This window comes from Neolamprologus brichardi, chromosome 3 (assembly GCF_056152115.1).
Source record: "Neolamprologus brichardi isolate AB-2024 chromosome 3, ASM5615211v1, whole genome shotgun sequence".
Classification (NCBI taxonomy): domain Eukaryota; kingdom Metazoa; phylum Chordata; class Actinopteri; order Cichliformes; family Cichlidae; genus Neolamprologus; species Neolamprologus brichardi.
In genome coordinates this window covers 27,155,981-27,173,927 of record NC_142106.1, presented here as the reverse complement: position 1 = coordinate 27,173,927, position 17,947 = coordinate 27,155,981, and the positions used below count along the sequence as shown (strand labels likewise).

The following is a 17,947-nucleotide window of genomic DNA, read 5'->3' as shown; positions in this document are numbered from 1 at the left end:
GTTTTTGCAGACAAACGTGGCAAACTACGGGCAACCAAAGAAATCGGTAAGAGGTTTTCGGTGCAGCACTTTCTTTGCAGACGATTTCATCCAGTGAGAGCCTTATATGGCATTTTTCTACTCGAACACTGAAAAGAGCTTTGTACATTCAAACGAGCACTTTGCTCAAAGCTTAATCACTTTCTGTATAACAGTCCCAATCCAATGAACACATCAGAGAACCACTTGGGGTTCAATATCTTGCCCAAGGATACTTTGGCATGCAGGGATTGAACCTCGAACGGTTCGATTAATAGATGAACTGCTCTACCTCTGAGTTCGACCCAGCCCAAATATAGTAATGTGCACATGTCAGTGGGAAACCTCAAAGGGACCCCTGCCTGTTAGTGAATAAATATCTATTTGGATTGGGATCGTGCTTCTTTTCAGGACCCAAGAATTTAACAGCCAGCCTAAAGCTGAACTCTGATTGGATGCATCAGTTGCTACAGAGGTCCTGGGACATGGTGGCTCCACTCCTGCCCGAACCTTCTTCCTCACAAAGCACCAGAGACCACCAAACAACAATCATCATCATCTTCTTTTCTTCTTCTTTGAGTTGCTCCGTTCAAGCGTCATCACAGCAGCTCGTCTTCATTTCATGCATGACCTTAAAATAACTGAAATAACCATCATCGCTTCTAAAGTAATGATCTGCACTTTTTGCAACCTTTTATGTTCTTGTAAGAGTTTGTATTCATTTAAGAAAAAATCTGTATTTTATAATAAAAATTTACGAAAATCATGCATTTAAAATGCTTTCAGTGCTGCGAGGTACCTCGTCTTGTCTGTCTGGTCTCATCATTTACCTTGGAGGACGCTATTTGCTCGTGCACATGCCTCAGTTACTGAAGCGTAAAGGTCAAGTCACCTAAGAGCTGTTATACATCAAATCCCGCCTGATGCCGAGGCACGCCATCGATCCCAGGCACGGTAATCACACTGAAAACCATACCACCTGACACGCTGTAGCCCATTTACACATCGCACATGAAGCGCGAGCACCTCGGGGTGCTCTGCTGTCCGTCTTTGTCTCTGACAGGGCGATCCCCTCCCTTCTGCCCCGTAATGGATTTACTCCCATCTCTCCGAGCACGTTGGCCTTGGGGCAAAGCATTGGCTCGTCCACTGATTGACAGCTGCTGATAGCGGGTTGAGAGCTTGTTGCCAGGGGCTACAGGGGGACACCCTGCATCCACACATGCAGTTGCCATGGAAATAGGGAGTTCAGGCCTTCTGCCTGCAGATGGCAACGCTGCACTCCGAGTCAGGAGGGAGATGAGACCGGGGTACGAGGGCGGCACGGCGAATCGGCGGCTGTCTCTCAAAGAGAGAGCGTGGGTTCGATTTTGCGGTTTGCACAGTTCACCCCGGCTTCACCTCAGAACCCCCCCCAGGTGCTGCTTTCAATTACACACACATCAGGTGGAGAATCTGCACATTTGCACTCTTCCTAGGCATCGGTGAAAATGTCTGCTGCCGGTCTCTGCGCTGCTGCACATCAATCCTTCATTTTTTCCCCTCTTCTGTACATTATCTGATCATTTTTTATCGCTCAACACTGCAACTGCTGCAAGAGCATGAAAAACAATCCATCTATTAAAAATCACAAAAACCTGTCCTGTTTCTCAGCTGTTAGGCCACATGAGACAGGCTGTTTTTCCCCGGCTTCCTTCTGCTGTCTGACACAGAACATGTGAACCTGTGAACTGAACCATATTTGGAAGGGGTGTGTGCACGCAGCTCTAACCACTTTCATTTACAGTGGCTTCATATCTGATTTCCTCCTCAGCATGCACATTTTTCCCTCCCAGATGAGCAAAGTCAGGCTGACAGCTACTCGTACGTGGAACACAGTTTCAGCTTCTGTTTCACATTCAATTCCTCTGGCTGTCTCTGTGTGGACAGGAGTCATCAACAGCTTGGAGGGTTTCTTTCTCTCTCTCTTTCTCTCATACACACACATCTGTAATGGGCAGGAGATGAGAAGGGAAGCAAGTTGAGGTGAAACCTACCACTGTTCCCATGTAGTCACCCTCTGCTGCTGCTGCTGCTGGGGTCAGTTTGCAGTATTTCCCACCTGAGTGACAAATACTGCAAAGCACTACTGGTTCTGTGAAGCTCAAAAGAAACAGAGCCCCTCTGCACGTCTCACATCTCCCGTCCTTATGCACTCTCCTCAGCCCGGGATTATTGCATTGTGACAGGCTGCTTACATGCAAGCAGCTGTAATGAACGTGAACCACTTGAAGCTTAGAGGAAACAGCAGCATTGCATCTGATTGCATCCTCCGAGCTGCTCCGTGAGAAACGCAGTCAGCTGCCGCCGGATATTTGATTTATTCAGCTCTCAGATCCGGTGCGATACCCACCGGGCGGTGCGCTGTGCAGCAAGCGCGGTTCCCACTGATCTTTCAGTACACCGTGTTCCCTATAGTGTGGAGTCAAACAAGGACACGGCGTCTGAGGAATCAGTTAATACCACCTTAAATTTGGATTAAATTTGCATAATAGTGTTTTAACAGAGACACGCCGGGACAGTTTGTTGTTGCTGTGCAGCAGAAAAGCCTCCAAAGTGCAGAAACACGTCACGCTTCGTGTTTTTCTCGCACACATTCCGCTACAATTTAAAGCGTGATACCTTAAAGGTTTCACACACTCCTTTGGTTCCTGGCCAATAGGTTTCGGAGGCGTTCAGGAACTGTGGGGAATATAGCAACTCTTCAGCGAGCCTTCATTGATGAGCAAGACAAAAAAAAGTCACTAAACTCCTTTTTATGGAGGCTTGCATTCGCCGAACAAAACAAACAAACAAAGAAACTAGAGTTATCGCAGAATCTCAAATTCCATTTATTTTTCGACTTATTAGTTACAAATCATTTTCTTTCAGTTTTAACTTAATCAGTTGACATTTCAAGTCGTTTTCTCTTCCTTTTAGTTATTTTTTAAAATTCACAGTTATATTCTCAATAATAACTCTAAATTGTAATTTATTTTAAAGATTTTTCCCCTCAGTAGGTTCAGCTTGTAAATCAATATTTTTGAACTACCTAAATCAACATTTTGAGATAATAACCTGATTTTCTAAATTAATTATGGATATTAATAGACTTAGTCACAGTAGGCTTTTAGTATTTTTTACTATTATTTTTGTTTGTATTATTTTTAGATTTGGTTTTGGCTTTGAGTAATTTTAATGTCAATGTACAAAATGACCACAGACTGTATATAAAAGATGGAACTAGCCACTATAATATCAGTTACTGGTTTCTGGACAATATCAGTTTATTTATTTATTTATTTTTTATCTTGGACTCAGGAGTAACCAGAGGTTTGGACAAAAGCTAGTGGTGCTAAGCTATCAGCTCATTTTAGCAAGCACGGTTACCAAGTTAAATCCACTAACTGTCCACCTCAATGACTGATTCTTCAGATGTGTTTTATGTATATGTATCACATGGACATTTAGTTTGTAGCTGATGAAGGTGGTTGATGGTCGTGGAGGGACACATCATGGATCTAGTAACTCCAGTTAGCTGAGGTCTACTTTACAGTTTGGTTGGGGCAGTATGGCAGTAATCGAACTTAGTATTTCAAATGACATTAAAGTAATATAAAACAGGTCCCGTCGCAGCAATGTTAAAAAAATAATTTTGTGAATTTGTTACATTTATGATGTGATTGAGGTTACATTTCATAAAGTCTGACTGTGACATTATTTTTTCTATAACGTTGAAAAAAAGTGCTTGTGTGGTTAATTCGTGAACACAGAGCAATGCTGTCACAACGCAGCGTGTTGCAAACATATCAGTTTATGACCAAATGCAACAGTTACATTATGTAATGTGCTTCTAGGTTTCTAGTGTTTTCTAGAGCTGCCTATTTTTGGGACACCTTTCCCCTAAATAAATTAGGTATTTAAGAGAAAAAACTCCTTTATTTATAACCACCCATCTGTTATCAAGGGGGAAACTATCTAGGGAAACTGTTTACTGCACTATCATTCTTCATGTAAACATGCGTTTCAACTTGAACACTTTAAATGAGATCTGTGCGAAGAACCTGGAAGTCACGAGCCACCGCTCGTGAACGAGGTGGGATTGTAGGTATGCAGATTCCCAGCCAGCGTGAACGCAGCACAGTTGTGAGATCAGCTGATTTTTTACGCTGCCATTTTGTCCAGCACAGGAGCGAGCATTCAGCCAGTCAGTGAGTGCGCAAAGAGAAACCACTGGCGAGACTTTCCATACGGCGGCATCGGACCGAACTGTCTGTAAGAAAAATAAAAAAATAAAAAAAGAACAACGGGAGCCAGTAATGTGGTGACGGCAGACGGAGGGAAGCACCAAACTGAGCCCGAGGACCGTGAAGGGAAACAGGCGAGCTAAGGGAGCTGTCAGGGAGGTTTTTTTTGTTTCTTTTTTTTTTAAACTCAGCGGCTCCGCCGGCTCGGCTCCCCGGTCACAGACCACAGGAACCCGCTCTCTCTCTACCCGCCCGCCTGGCTGGCTGGCTGGCTGGTTGGCTTTAGCTAACCCTGCTAGCATCTCGGCTAACCCCCACCGCCGCTCCTCGCGTCTCCTCTCACCGTGGGAAACTGCAACTGTCCCGGCTGTCAGTGTCACACCGTCCTCCTGTAAACTTCAAACAATGCGCTGCTCCTGTCCGAAAGACTTTTTACGCCCAAGGGACGATTTAACGCACACTTCGCCAAGCGACCAGTGATAGCTGAGCTGCGGTCCAAGCTAACAAGTTGACGTGGAAGAGGAACTCTATTTTTTTAAACTGTTTTCCAAGCTGTGATTTCACCAGGATTACTTTCCCCCTCTGCCCAGCCCGAGTTGGACTCGACTTTTTGGTGACTCCGGGTTACAAAGCAGCCAGTTAGCTATGTTTATTTGTGGCCAGAAAGTAATTTCAAGTGTTTGCGGATTCCACAGTGGGACTCTCTCTTGGTTCGAGTACTGCAACGGAAACATTAGCTAACACAGACTGGCTCGTGTTGTGTTTACTGCATAAATAGATAGATAGACGGAACAAACAGTTGCCAAACATTTTTTTGTTTCATTTTTAAATTTAGATTGTAGTTAAACAGATTGTTCTTGTACCTGTCGTGAGCTGACATTGCTGCACAGGTTGTGTGGAAGACAGTGTGTGTCTGAGTGTGTGTGTGCGATCCCTGCTCTCTGTTACCTCCACTTGACTGTGAAGTCACGTTGAGTTGATCCATTGATCGGATCGTTATTGTACTATTTTCGCTGATTGAAGGGGGGAAAAGAAAAAAGTCGGTGCGATGTCGGGCCAATCTATCACGGATCGGATCACAGCAGCTCAGCACAGCATGACCGGGTCGGCTATCAGCAAGGCTGTGTGCAAAGCCACCACGCATGAAGTGAGCGGACCGAAGAAGAAGCACCTTGACTGTGAGTAGACCCCCCTCCACACATCATTCCCCTCCCCTTGTATCTGTCCTCTTCTTCACTGTAACCTGGCTGTGGTTGGACAGTCCAGTCCAATCAGCTAGATTAGACAGCAAATGGTGTTTTTCTGTCACATATGTGTATGGCTGTAATGGCTGGTGCTCCTATTAAAGATCCACAAAGTTTCAAGTCAAAATCCCAGGCTTGGCAGTGGTTGAAACCCTCATTTTTTTCTACTCTTGGCTCTCTATGACATCACTGAGAGATACTATCCCTAATATGGGCTTCTCTGGAATGAGCACCTCCTGCCCCACCCTCCACCAATGAAATCTGAAGCCCTACAAGCTGCATTTCCTTCAATGGGCACTTGATGCTGGCTTCATAGAACCCCATGTTAAAATATCCAACTTTACAGTAAAAATAAATAGTGTTGTGGTTTACATATTTGCCAGGGACCATGGAGAGTTTTCACGCTCTTAAAGGCCACTGGTTACATCACACGGTGACAGTGAGATTAATAGACAACCACGTGCACTTATGCTTGCCATGTAGCTCTTCTGTACAGCAAAACTTTCAAGGTTACAAAAATGGAGAGGTGCACAACTGGCTAAAACGATGCCAAAACGCGGCTTGTGCCAGCAGATGTGATGCCACTTATGCCATACGCCGCTGGTCGCAAGGGCGAACATAGTGGACCCCTTAAGTCGTACCCCTCAAAGGTGTATGCTCAGCCTCACTGCCACTAAATAAAATCACTGAAGTGGGTTGTTTGAACCCATTTGTGCTGTTGGTGCCTTTATAATTATGATGGCAGTAACCAAAACGCCAACATTAAGGCTTGAAACTTGCAAGTTGAACACCACTGGGTGACTTCAAAGTGGCTACATTGGTCTTTTTTGCTGACTGTGGATCAAACCTTCTGTTTGTGAGAAGCAGCCAATCAGAGGAAAGTTGGCATTTAAAGGGAGAGGAGGTAGAACAGCTTATTTCAGCATTTATTTTGAATGGTCAGTCACGCAAAGCTGTGCTATATTCATGTGATTTGCAAAGCACAGAACTGTGTGCATATGTTTCCTGGTGACTGCAGCAAAGAAGCGACTGAGGTGTAACTTTAATTGGGTTCATGTCCTCAGGAATAGAGAGGAGGCATCACAGCCAGCAGGTGAAGCAGTCTCTAGATGTCCCTGCTGTTTTTTGAAATGTGTCATTCCTGATTTGTTCAGTCAGTCTCTCAGGCATTCAAACTACAGTTGGGAGAACATCTGAACATCAAGCCAGCTCACTGTTTTAGATGATGTGTCACTCTGGAAGGTGTTGAAAAGTTTACTCTTGACTTTTTGGCCATCCTTTTTTATAAAATTCACCCACACCGGTGACTTCTGAGACAATATGCTGCTTAGTTTGAAGTCGATTCTGACTTGAACCTTAAATAGATTAGACCTGGCACTCTCTGTTAGGTTAGGCGAGTACAAAGCTGTGAAGAAGAAAAAAAATTCACAGCTTCTCTCGTCTTCCTGTCGCCAAAAATAATAGATCAGTCCTGAAAGATTGGACAAGTAGGCTCCCGTCTACAGTTCTGTGTAAAATGAGTTCTTAAAACTCAGAGATGCTAAGTTTTACTATCAAAAATGGGGATACACTCATACATCAGATAACTGTTAAATGATATCAGCTCATCATCAAGCACAGTTTACTGATGTCAGTGGCTGATAGCTTTCTTTGTCGCATAAATTGTGGGCATAACTCTAGGCATGGGTGGAAAATCGATTCAGCACAGTGTCTCAATATTGAATTGATAGAGGGATGCAAAATATCAATATTTTATTAAATAAATCCAAATAAATAAACTAAAATACTACTGGGAATACTACTTTACTAACAAGATGACCCATCTCACTTCCCTCCTGAAATAGGTTCAGCTAAGGCATCAAACACATTTTGCTTGGCAGAGTATATGAATACCAGCTTGACTCCATTCAATCGTAGACTGATATCGGTCTGTTTCTCTACTAGTTAAATGTTCTGTGTGGAAAATTGCTGGAAGAATTTCAAACACACCATGTACTTTCGTGAAGAATAGCTTTTGTTTCCAGAGAGGGTAACAAATAAGAAAACAAATAAAAATAAGGTCCATGTTGATGTTGGCCAAGATTTTCACAGTTGGTGTGTCCCGAACCCAAATTGCCAAACAAACCATAGAATTGTCACATTTCAGGACCTTAGACCTGGATGTTTGAGTTTTATTGCTTGAAAATGAGTGAAATCTATCAAATGGGAATTTAAAAAAAAGTTAACTGTTTCCCTATGATAGCAAGAATTCCTTAGCTATCTTAACTATAATCACTTCCCGTCTGTTCTGGAGAACCACCAAGTGCCTTTTTAATGAAAAGCTTTGATAGTTTGTTTATTTGTTTAATCATGTTAGAATATTTCAGCCTTCTTGAGCTCCCTAAGCAGCATTTAAGAGCTTAAAACCATAGATCTGTCAGGGTCGGGGCAAGGTCAGTTTGAAATGAGGTGGTGTTTGAGTTGGGCACTACACCCAACATTGGTTATAGATAGACACTTAAAAGAAGAAGTTAGGGTTAGGTCAAGCTGTTGGGTTGGCTTTAAATGCCATTGTTGGTTAGGGTTGGACACCACACCCAATGTGTTGAAGGTCAGGTTAAACTGTTGGGTCACATGTAATTGAGTTTCGTAAGCTAGGTTTGGATACAAAACCCAAGGTGGTTGGGCTTAGATTCAGAGTCGGCAGCAGACCATTTAAACTGGAGGGGCAACCAACTTTAAACAGGAGAGTAATTGGCTTAAGCCTATTTGCTGTTCTAACCAAAACAACTATATACACCTAATATACTCAGAGAGAAACGTAGCCACCCAAAATGATAAAAGCCCCAACCAGTCAGGGCAGATGATTGCCCGTCCTTAAGCCTGCTTCTGGTGTAAGGTTCTTCCTATTAAAAGGGAGTTTTACCTTCCTGTGGTCACCAAAATGTTGGGGTTTACTCTGTTTTATTTGAGTGTCTTTGTGATTTGGTGTTATGTAAATACAACTTTATCTGTTAGATTGTAGAGAAAAAGCAGTAGAAAAACACATTTTCTCTGTCGGTGCAAAGGTGGATCAATGAACCCATTACACCCTGACATAGCTTGGTGTGAGTGCACAATCCTCAGTACATTTCCATTTGTTTTGCAGTTTCTCACCTCAGACATTTATAATTATGATAATCTGATGTGCACCTCCCTAGAAATGTAACTACAGGTCTGCTCTATGTAGCTCACCACTATTGTGAGTGGGCTGTTCAGCACAGTCGATTCCTCATGTGCATTTCTGCTTTTTTTGTAGTTTTTAAATGTATCAGTGAGAGAATAACAATCAATACAAAGGTAATAATCATAGCATCAGTATGATGCGCAAATGTCGCCAAATTCTTGGAGGGAGATTGCTAAAACTGTTTGGAGGGAAGTGGGGGAATGTACATGGAAGTGGAAAAACTAGAGGGACGTAATGTAGGGAATGTCGTACGTTAGACAAAGATTGCTCAGAGGAATCCAATTCAGGGCTTGGACATCATAGGGTTAAATTGAGATGCCGTTTGGGTTTTCTGCTTGTCAAAATTTAAACAGTAACCGTCTAAATGGTTAGTGTTAACATTTTTGTCAGCTGACTAATCATGCCAGCACCTGTTCTTATTTGTGAAGCTCTAATCAGCCAATACATTACTTCAATCAAAGGCATCTGGTGTTTTGGGGTCTGGCGCCGATACGCAGCTCTTGTAGCCAGTTCCTTTAGTACGGACTTCAAGAAGAGTCGTAGACAGACATAACACAGCAAGTGATAAAAGTCTCGAGGTCCCAGAAGGATGCATTGTGGTTATCTTGTTTTCAAGGAGAGCATAAATCTCTCAAATGCCTCACAGATCATGGGAGAAACATGACATTTCTTCATATGGCAGCTTTGATGGCCTTTATTTGTTGGGAAATCCCCCTCATAGACACTTTCAGGTGCAGCAGCGCAGAGCACATTGTACTCCCATCGCCTTTTAGATTAGAAATTGATTCCTGATTGTCACCTTATGCCCTATCTTGGTCATAAAGAGTGAATGACCATGTTTCATTGCCAGTGGCATCCCTCAAATTAAACCTGAGTCATGTCGAAGGTGGCTGTGATGCAAATGTGCCATCATAAAAGAGCAAAAAAATGAATAGATGGAATGAAAATAAAACTGAGTCACACGTGGGCATATGTGCAGCGCCGTCTTAGACATTGCTGAGACTAAATGTGCTGAAAATCTGTTTCTGGGAACTGCCTTTGTTGGCTGTGGGATGCACATATTTGATTGATGTTTCAGCTCAGCTGCCTCACATCCGTCAACTCCGCCTCCTCCTCGCTCACAAGACTCAGCTGCTGACGTTAGAGGAAAAAGACGTGCATTGTCTCTGTTCCTTTGTGAACCTGGCCGGACTTTAATAGCCAATACGCCACGTCAAGCTTAATCATTGTAGATATTGATTTCTTTGTGAGAGCAACAACCTCGGTGCCGTTGGGGGAAGGGGCAATCAGTGAGCAGTGCATTGCATGGTATTTGTCCTTCTGATGATTTTAACACGAAGGTAACATGCAGTGTTGTCAGGCTGTTAACTTCATTGTGTTGCTGGTATGAAGGAAGGGCAGCCAGCAGGCAGAAATAAAAGGCAGGCTATCTGTTTGTCATTCAGTCTGGCAGGTAGTCAATTTGTGAGTCGGTTAGCAAGAATGTGAGGCTGGCAGGGAGTGTATTCGATCACTACTCAGTCAACTAGTCAGCCAGCTTATTCAACTATCCAGTAAAGCAGTAAATACTGGATTGTCTGCCTGTAGGTGAGCCCCATTCATGCTGTTATGCTTTCCCTTGTTATACTGTTACAGCAAGGGAGGTTCAGATCAAACATAATCGGAGATTTAAATACAGAGGTCAGCTTATATGAAGGTAATCACTGTGAGCCAACAATCTGTGTTAAATGCTTGATTTCAGACCCTCTGTATGGTGTCCAAGAAGGCAGGCCTGTTTATAGAAAAGAATGACTGTGTTTGCCTGAGTAGTTAGTGAGGGGTGGTCTCTGCCTATGCATCTACCCTTGGAAAAACGTGGAAACTATTCTAATGGTTGTCAAACTGCGTCTTGGTGGTCTATGTTGTTGGTATGTGCTGAGGTGTCAAAGGTCATCATTAATGGTGTTGGGGAGGTTGTCTGTATGGAGGAAAGGGGAGATGGCTTTTTTAAAAGGCAAACTAAAACAGCCTTATTATAACACAAATAAGGATTTTTCTGAACTATCAGTCATGCAAAGCTACTCTAGTAGAGTCCAAGAAGTGAGCTGGTGTGGCTGGAGCCTCTCAACTGTCATAGGGTCTGAGGTTGGGGCATACATTGGAAAGTCTGGAGGCAGACGGAAGATTTATGGATAGATTGATGGATGTTTATACCTTACTAAGTCTTTATAATACAGTAATGTAGACGCACTATTTTTGGTTCCTGCTGTACTGGGAAATGTCAGCAGCAGCGATAGATAACACGTCGGCTGTGTTGAGCAGTGCTTCGCTGTCAGCTGAAGGCCTGGTGGCAAGAGACTGAAGCAACGTGTCTAAAACAGACAGAAACACTGTTCGAAAATTTACATTATTTTTAGTTCCGAACAGATTCTCCCCACACTGCCAACAAAATGTGTCGGTAATGGGACTCTTGGGTACGCTGAATTGAAATATCGCCAAACAAACCTCCTAAACGGTATAATTTGCGAGGAGAACACCCGACAAGTCTTACATTGCATGATTATGTATTGGTTTAGGAGTGTAACTATGATCCGGACATTTGGATTCACGCTGAAATCAAACAAGCTTGAAATGAAATTTGTGTCATAATTTCAACTGGAAGTTTTAATCTGCTTTTGTTATCCGTGGTGGTTACACAAATAACCCAGGCTCTGTGATGCTCAGCCAGGCCTCACTGATGCAGTCTCTGTTCATTACTGGAGCTTTAGTTTATGGTTGCACTCCAGTGCCATAGCCGTTTGGGTACTAAAGTTTCATGCAGGTCTTTAAAGCTAATGAGAATCTGTAGTGGAGTTTACTTGTCTAAAGACTGCTGGCTCATTCTGTGGGGAAAAAAAAAAAAAGATGCCTGTTTTTAATCTCTCGTATCTACTTTAATACATGACATATCTGCATGATATCTTAGAAATGAAAGATACATTTCAGCTTTGTTTAAGCTTACTGCAACCAAAAAGATCAGCCACCCCTAGATGGTGGAACTGGAATCAAATCTTGTTTTGATCAGCTGCCTACTCAACATGGTGATATTACCCTTGAATGGTTACCCCAAAAAAGCATCTTCTCATTTTTGTTTGTTCTTTTGTTTTGTTTTTTAAAGTAAACAGATAAAAATCCAGGGGACCAGTGCTTGTTTCTAAATATCAAATTGGGGTAGTTTGCAGACTGGGACACTTTCAGTGGGTAGAATTGGATGTAGAGCTTAAATGCATTTTTGACCCTGAACGTTTTGCGTCACTCTCACCTGTACTCAGGAGGTTTTAAGGGCTCAAAAATGATGGAAAAGCTAAAGACCAAGGTTTAACTCAACCTTATCTAATTTGAGGAAGTGGTAAATGGACTGCTTCCTATATCAAATATCTGTGGTATCAGAGGTGAGATTTTGTAAAAATAACACGATAGCTTGAAAAAGATGTCACCAATGATTTGATAGTTAAATCTAGTGAAAGTCTTGGATAAGTTCGAATATCCGTGCTCTTGACCTCAAGGTCAGTGTCAGAGGTCATGTTTCCTGAATATCTTGTAAATGCAATAACTGAAGAAGTTACCTAAGATTTTTAAATTGATGTCATAGGAGACTATACTATGCGGCTGAGGGGTAGCATTGGTAGAAACCAATATTTATTTATTTTTTTAAATATGGAATGACCCTGCTACATTTACAAAGTCTGAAGATCTTGGCCCTTGGAGAGTTATTAAATAACTGGCATTTTCTGCAGCAGTGGGTTAGTCTTGTCTTAGTGATGCATTCAGGAGGCAGAGGTAAAATGCAGGTTATGTCAGAATCTAGAGACAGTTGCTACCAGTCTGAACTGGTCCAGCAGCTAACATTTCCATAAATTAGGGAATTGTTTGCCTACAGAGCCGCTTATCTGTGGTCAGAGGACACCCTGGACACCAAAGCACAGGTTAGATTGTGCTGCTGCTGAGTTTTAGTTTTAGTTTTTTTTTTCTTTCAGCATCTCTATTTCTGACACAGTCAGAGCCCCTTACTTCTGCATGCACACAAACACACCACCATCATTTTCTACTGCTCTCCTCTTGGCACAAATTCACCGCAAGCAGCTGTGACTGTCTGACAGCAAGCTGTGAATGATCTCACAGGCATATTTGCATCTAGACCCAATAACCGAATAACCCTGGCAGATGCCTTTCGGAGCTGCCAGCGGCGGGCGCGTAAGGGGTTCATGAGGGCTGCCGCAAAGCCGTGACATTCACGCGCCACCGGCGAAAATAAGTGCCGTTTTAAAGCCATTTAGTGTCATGATTGGGGCTGTCCACCTCAATTAACCCCAGCGTGTGAGTCAGCGGCAAAAATGACGAGCTCTTCCCCATCAGGGCTGAAAAGCCTCTTCTATTTATGGAGGTTATTGTCATAAAAATCAGCGAGGGAGGGTCGGAGCGTGTTGGGAAAGTGTCTGTTTCCCCTGGCACACCTGCTTGCAGTTTGCATGTTGTCAAGTTGAGAGATGCTGTTTGTTGAATCCGGCCTCTCTAAGCAGACTTCCACCCTCGGGAGGTTGCTTTTTTTCCCCCCACCTCTTTTTCTCATCATAGAGATTGTTTTGCAATCTTATAGCTGTCAGGAAGAAGTTGTGACATTTAAACTGAAGTCTAGTTTCCCGTTCACTACTGCTCTGTTGTCATGGCAGCAAACCAGCCAACTGGCATGTGTTAAATGGACTTTAGTTGACAGGGGAAGTTGGATGGCGAAATTGACCGTCAACTCAATAGCTCTGCTGTTTTTACAACATTTGTTTATGCAGTTGAGTGGTTGGGTGTTTGTCTTCTTAAGGTGATGGAACATCCAGCAACTGTAAATAAATAAAAAAAAAAAAAAAGTGGGGGAACTACTTTGTGTGTTTGCGATTTATTTACTTTAATGGATGTTGGTGGTGGGGGGCCTCCAGAACTCTCACACCCTGACATCACAGTCACTTATGTGAAGGTGTGCATGAAATAGCAGTCCTGCCTGCTCTAGCTCTTATCTCATGCCCAGACAGTGAACCACCTCTGGATCATCTGCCTGTTTTCTATGTTGTTGCTCTATTGTTGTTTTTGAAGGTTGACATAAAAAGGTGATTGAGCCATGGTAGGGTGATTCAGAGACCTCGAGGTCTACAGAAGTCTTATTAGCAGATGTTGGTGGATATAAAAGTAAGGAGATAAAAATATTATGTCTGATTATCTTCAGGTTCAGTGCAAATGTGATGAAGACCTGTCCTAGACAAGAAGAGGTGTCAAGTAGACCTTATGATGCACCTTAAAATTGCCATGCTTTTTTTGGATAAATTACTTTCCAGCAACATCTAATACCCTGTCTTTCTATAGTTTGTAATGATATTTTAGTACAGAAGCTCAGAGATTCACAGATTAAACAATAATTTGAAAACATGAGACCTTATGGAAAGGGGGAAAAAAAGCACTCGGCAATGTCTTTTCTTCTATTTTTGACTTTGTCGCCTTCTACATCGGCGCTGACGTGGCGGTATTGTCTGCGTGGTGACACCTATCATTCAGGAGAATACTGGAGCCGCTTCCAGTGCCTTAATGGCAAGCATAAATAGAAGTGGCTGTGTGATATACTGGGGCCTTCAAGACAAAGCCTTTCAGTGGTGCATTAAAATCATTTTGCTTCAGATTTTCATCTGACCAGTTTAAGCTTGTGTTAATAATTAAATTAAACAATGAATTTTGCTGGACAAACCTCCCCCCCCCCCAACACACACACTCCTCTGGGCCTAAGAGTCATTTTTGGGTATAACCTGTGGGGTTTCTCCAAACAGTGCCAGTAATAAATGTTTGCTGAGTCTCTGATGGTCAGCGCTGCTGCTGGAGTTGCGTCATTACACTGAAACATTTTGTTCCAGGATACATAAGACTTTTATTTATTTATTTACTTAGATTTTTTATAGCTCTTTTTGCTTGTTTTCTTGGGTCGTTTTCTTGGAGAGAAGAGTTTAATTCTGTCTCTAACAGTGTGGCAGTGCTAATCTAAAGCTGCTCTGTGGCCACACACAGATGCAGAGATTGACAACGTAGCGCCTTTTTGGGTGTCTGCCCACATGGATGTGTTGACTCATGTTTGGAGGCTTGTGCAGTCTGTGCCACTGTAGGCAGCTGACCTGAGCATTGACTGGAAGTTTCTCCCTTTTATCCTATGATAGCAGTTCCAAAGGTTGCCCCGGCTTGCCAGAGTGGCAGGTACATGGTCGCCAAAAAATGACCATTTGGCCTGTATGCTCGTGCCGTCTTCCCCTCCTGCCCTGCCTGCTTTTGTACCATCCTACATGCCTTTTTAGATTCTTGGTCAGCGTATCCTGTTATTGTGTCCATTTTCAGGCCTTTCTGCTCAGTAGCAGTCAAGTTTATGGTAGCTTAATACAACATGCCACATTATTTTATTATTTATTTATTTATTTTTTAGCCGGCTGGCTGAGCTGCCAGCCCACATGTCCTTTTACATCATGTTGTGTCGGGCCATTTTTAGCCAAACCTTAAAACTGGGTTACGCTTACATGACAAATTGATGTGGCGCTAGAGCAGTCCTCCACACCAGTGCTTTGACTCGCTTTGTCTGGGCAACAGTGTTGTTTCTCCAGGTTTGTTTAGGAGGCAAACAAAGATCTTGTGGGCGCTGAGTTATTAAGCTCCGGTTTATGTGGTTTGTGTTTCCGCCTCCAGCGAGTTGGTGCTCATTCAAACTTTATGACTCCACATCAGACAGCAGCTCGCAGGTCACCTTGAGTGCTTTCTCATGTGTGCTGGAATATGTTTACAGGTGTGATTTTAAGATGTAATGCACTTATTTTAAATTAGATGCACATTTTTAGAGGGTTTTAATGTATGAAAATGTCTAAAATTCCACAAACTAATAACACAGTACTTTTGATAAACCCCTTAACTTAATTTTTAGACTTTAAGTTAGCTTGAAGTCTTAATTGATTTCCAATGCACCGTGGTTTACAGAGGCTGAGAATCTTACCATTGTCCAAAACCTATGGGTCTAACTGTATACACATATAATTTCTTAATATAAATTGATGTATTTTAGCATAAACAGGCCTTTTAACTTGGAAATAACAAAACAATTAAATAAAATAATTATGAAAAGTTGTACAGAACAGAGCTGAGGGAGCTCTGCTGTAAATAATAGAGCTTCAAGAAACGGGAAATAATCAAATCATCAGTTACCTGCAGAGTACAGAGAGGCTTTTATCATTAGCCAATTCATAAGGTGTCTTCAAAACAGCGCAGCATTGCTGCCTTCTGCTCAAAACCCAAAGGATCTTACCAAACCTTCCTCTTGCCAAACAGGAAGTGGAGCGTAAATTGCTCCGACTGTAACAGAGTTGGGTTGTGATACTCTGTATCATCAGTACCTGAATTATTTCAGGCCTTATCCGAGTCTCTGTTAGGACTAATTTCAGGGAGGGAGGGGTGTGTTTAATGAGGGTTTTTAGACACCAGCTAAAGCTGTTAAGATGGCCCATGTATGTAATTAGAAACTGTTTACCATTGTTTTTACACTTTTAGCATGAAAGAGGTGGCAGGACTAAAGAGGTTTCACCTTCAAGATAAATTTAATGGATTTAACTCTACGGCCGTGCAAAGTTCATTCAGAACTTTTCGAGCTAACGTGTTCACAGATAGAATGACACACGCCAACGGTGGAGGTAACAATAGTATTAGATTAGTATTAGTATGGAAAATATTTTGAGATTTCAGTAAGTTGTTTGATTCAAAGAGTTTTAAAACTGTGTGGTAAAGCTGGGATCTTGTTTAAAAACTCGTAGCAGTTGAGGTCTTCACTGCAGTTTTGGACTTTGTAGAGAATCCAGTGGGCTGAGTGGGACCCTCCGTCAGAGGATACTCATAAGAGAGGGTTTGATGTCATGTCGGCTTCAAAGAACCAAAATGGTAGTCTACTGTTTTTTGATAGCCTGGTCAGCTATGGACCCATGCATGAAGGAGAGACTTTAAATGCCTGCAACACTCCCTCTTTTCTATATTGCTGCATCCCAGGGTGCACAGGAGCTGCTGGTGACTCAGCAGGTGTTGAAGGCAATGAGTGCTAATCAGTGAGTTGCAAAGGAACAGCCAGTCTTAAGTGTCTTATTGTGGAGAGCCAGTGCTATGTCTGCTTGCTGTAGAAGAAAAAACGACAGACTGCGGTGCACGCAGAGGTTGCGAGCACGTCTGGCTTGAAGCTTTTGAAACTGTTTCTAAATACGTCGGCTAAATACACTTTATTTTTCCTCATGCGGGAGGGAGAAAAAAAATCAGTTTGAGTTTAGCGATCAGTATATTTGCTGTTTAATTTTAATTCCTCGCGTGGCGTGCCCTTCTTTGTCGCCCCGTCACTCCGTCCCCGTCTGGTCTTTACTCTTCTGTATTCTCATTACACAGAGTACACACACGGAGCAACTCGTTTCCATCCACTGAACCCCATCAAAGAAAGTATTCAGAGAATTGAAAAAAGAAAGACTGGGGACATTAAAGGACACAGAAAGGCCAGTTTATTTCCTGCTATTTGCTTTTCATTGATTCTAGCCCTGATTAGACCCGCTGCTGGGTGTAGCTGGTGCTGGGTAAGTAGGGAGGGGGGCCTGCTTCTTAAGTGATTGTGAGGTGAGTCTAATGCTATCTAAACAGAGTGGGAAAACCCCTCCCTGGCTGCAGAGCGGAGATAGGCTCAGTTTAGACTAGCAGCCAGGAAAACCGGCTTACTGCTGTCTGGATACGTCCATTTCGAGCCAAGCACAGGGGAGTGCACGTGATGTGAAGCGCCGAGTGTGTGCAGGAGAGAGCAGGGAGTCTGTCGCAAACATGCTACACAGTCAATGAACTCGCACAATCAGGTAGTGATACTGAAGCACAGTCAACAGGAGCTTGCATTACCGATTGTGCTCACAGGAGAAGCCATTTTTTAATATTATAAAGAGTAATATTTAAATTAAGATTAAGTTATATGGCAAATATTTAATCAAAGCCTTAATTGGCTTTAAATTAGCAGGATATATTTCACAACCTCAGTCATGTTATTGCAGGAAAATCCCCCTGTAGTTCATTTCCTTTTGCATTTTTCTCCCTCATCTCATTTTCTTGGTGTGAAACTAACCAGATTAAACTCATCTTCAGCTTTTTGACTATTCAGTTGCAAAAAAAAGGAAACAAGT

At 42.6% G+C, this 17,947-nt stretch overlaps 1 protein-coding gene across 5 annotated transcripts in view; it reads left to right on the top strand.

The window, feature by feature from the left end:
• The first annotated feature begins 4,216 nt into the window (after window positions 1-4,216).
• si:ch211-200p22.4 (phosphatidylinositol-binding clathrin assembly protein) overlaps window positions 4,217-17,947 on the top strand; it is a 109,338-nt gene continuing 95,607 nt past the window's right edge. For all 5 annotated transcript variants that reach the window (XM_087835533.1, XM_087835547.1, XM_087835538.1 and 2 more), the window contains exon 1: window positions 4,217-5,461. In XM_087835533.1, coding sequence (XP_087691659.1) covers window positions 5,332-5,461 — 130 coding nt within the window. In that variant the 5' untranslated portion in view covers window positions 4,217-5,331. The remainder of the gene's footprint in view (window positions 5,462-17,947) is intronic.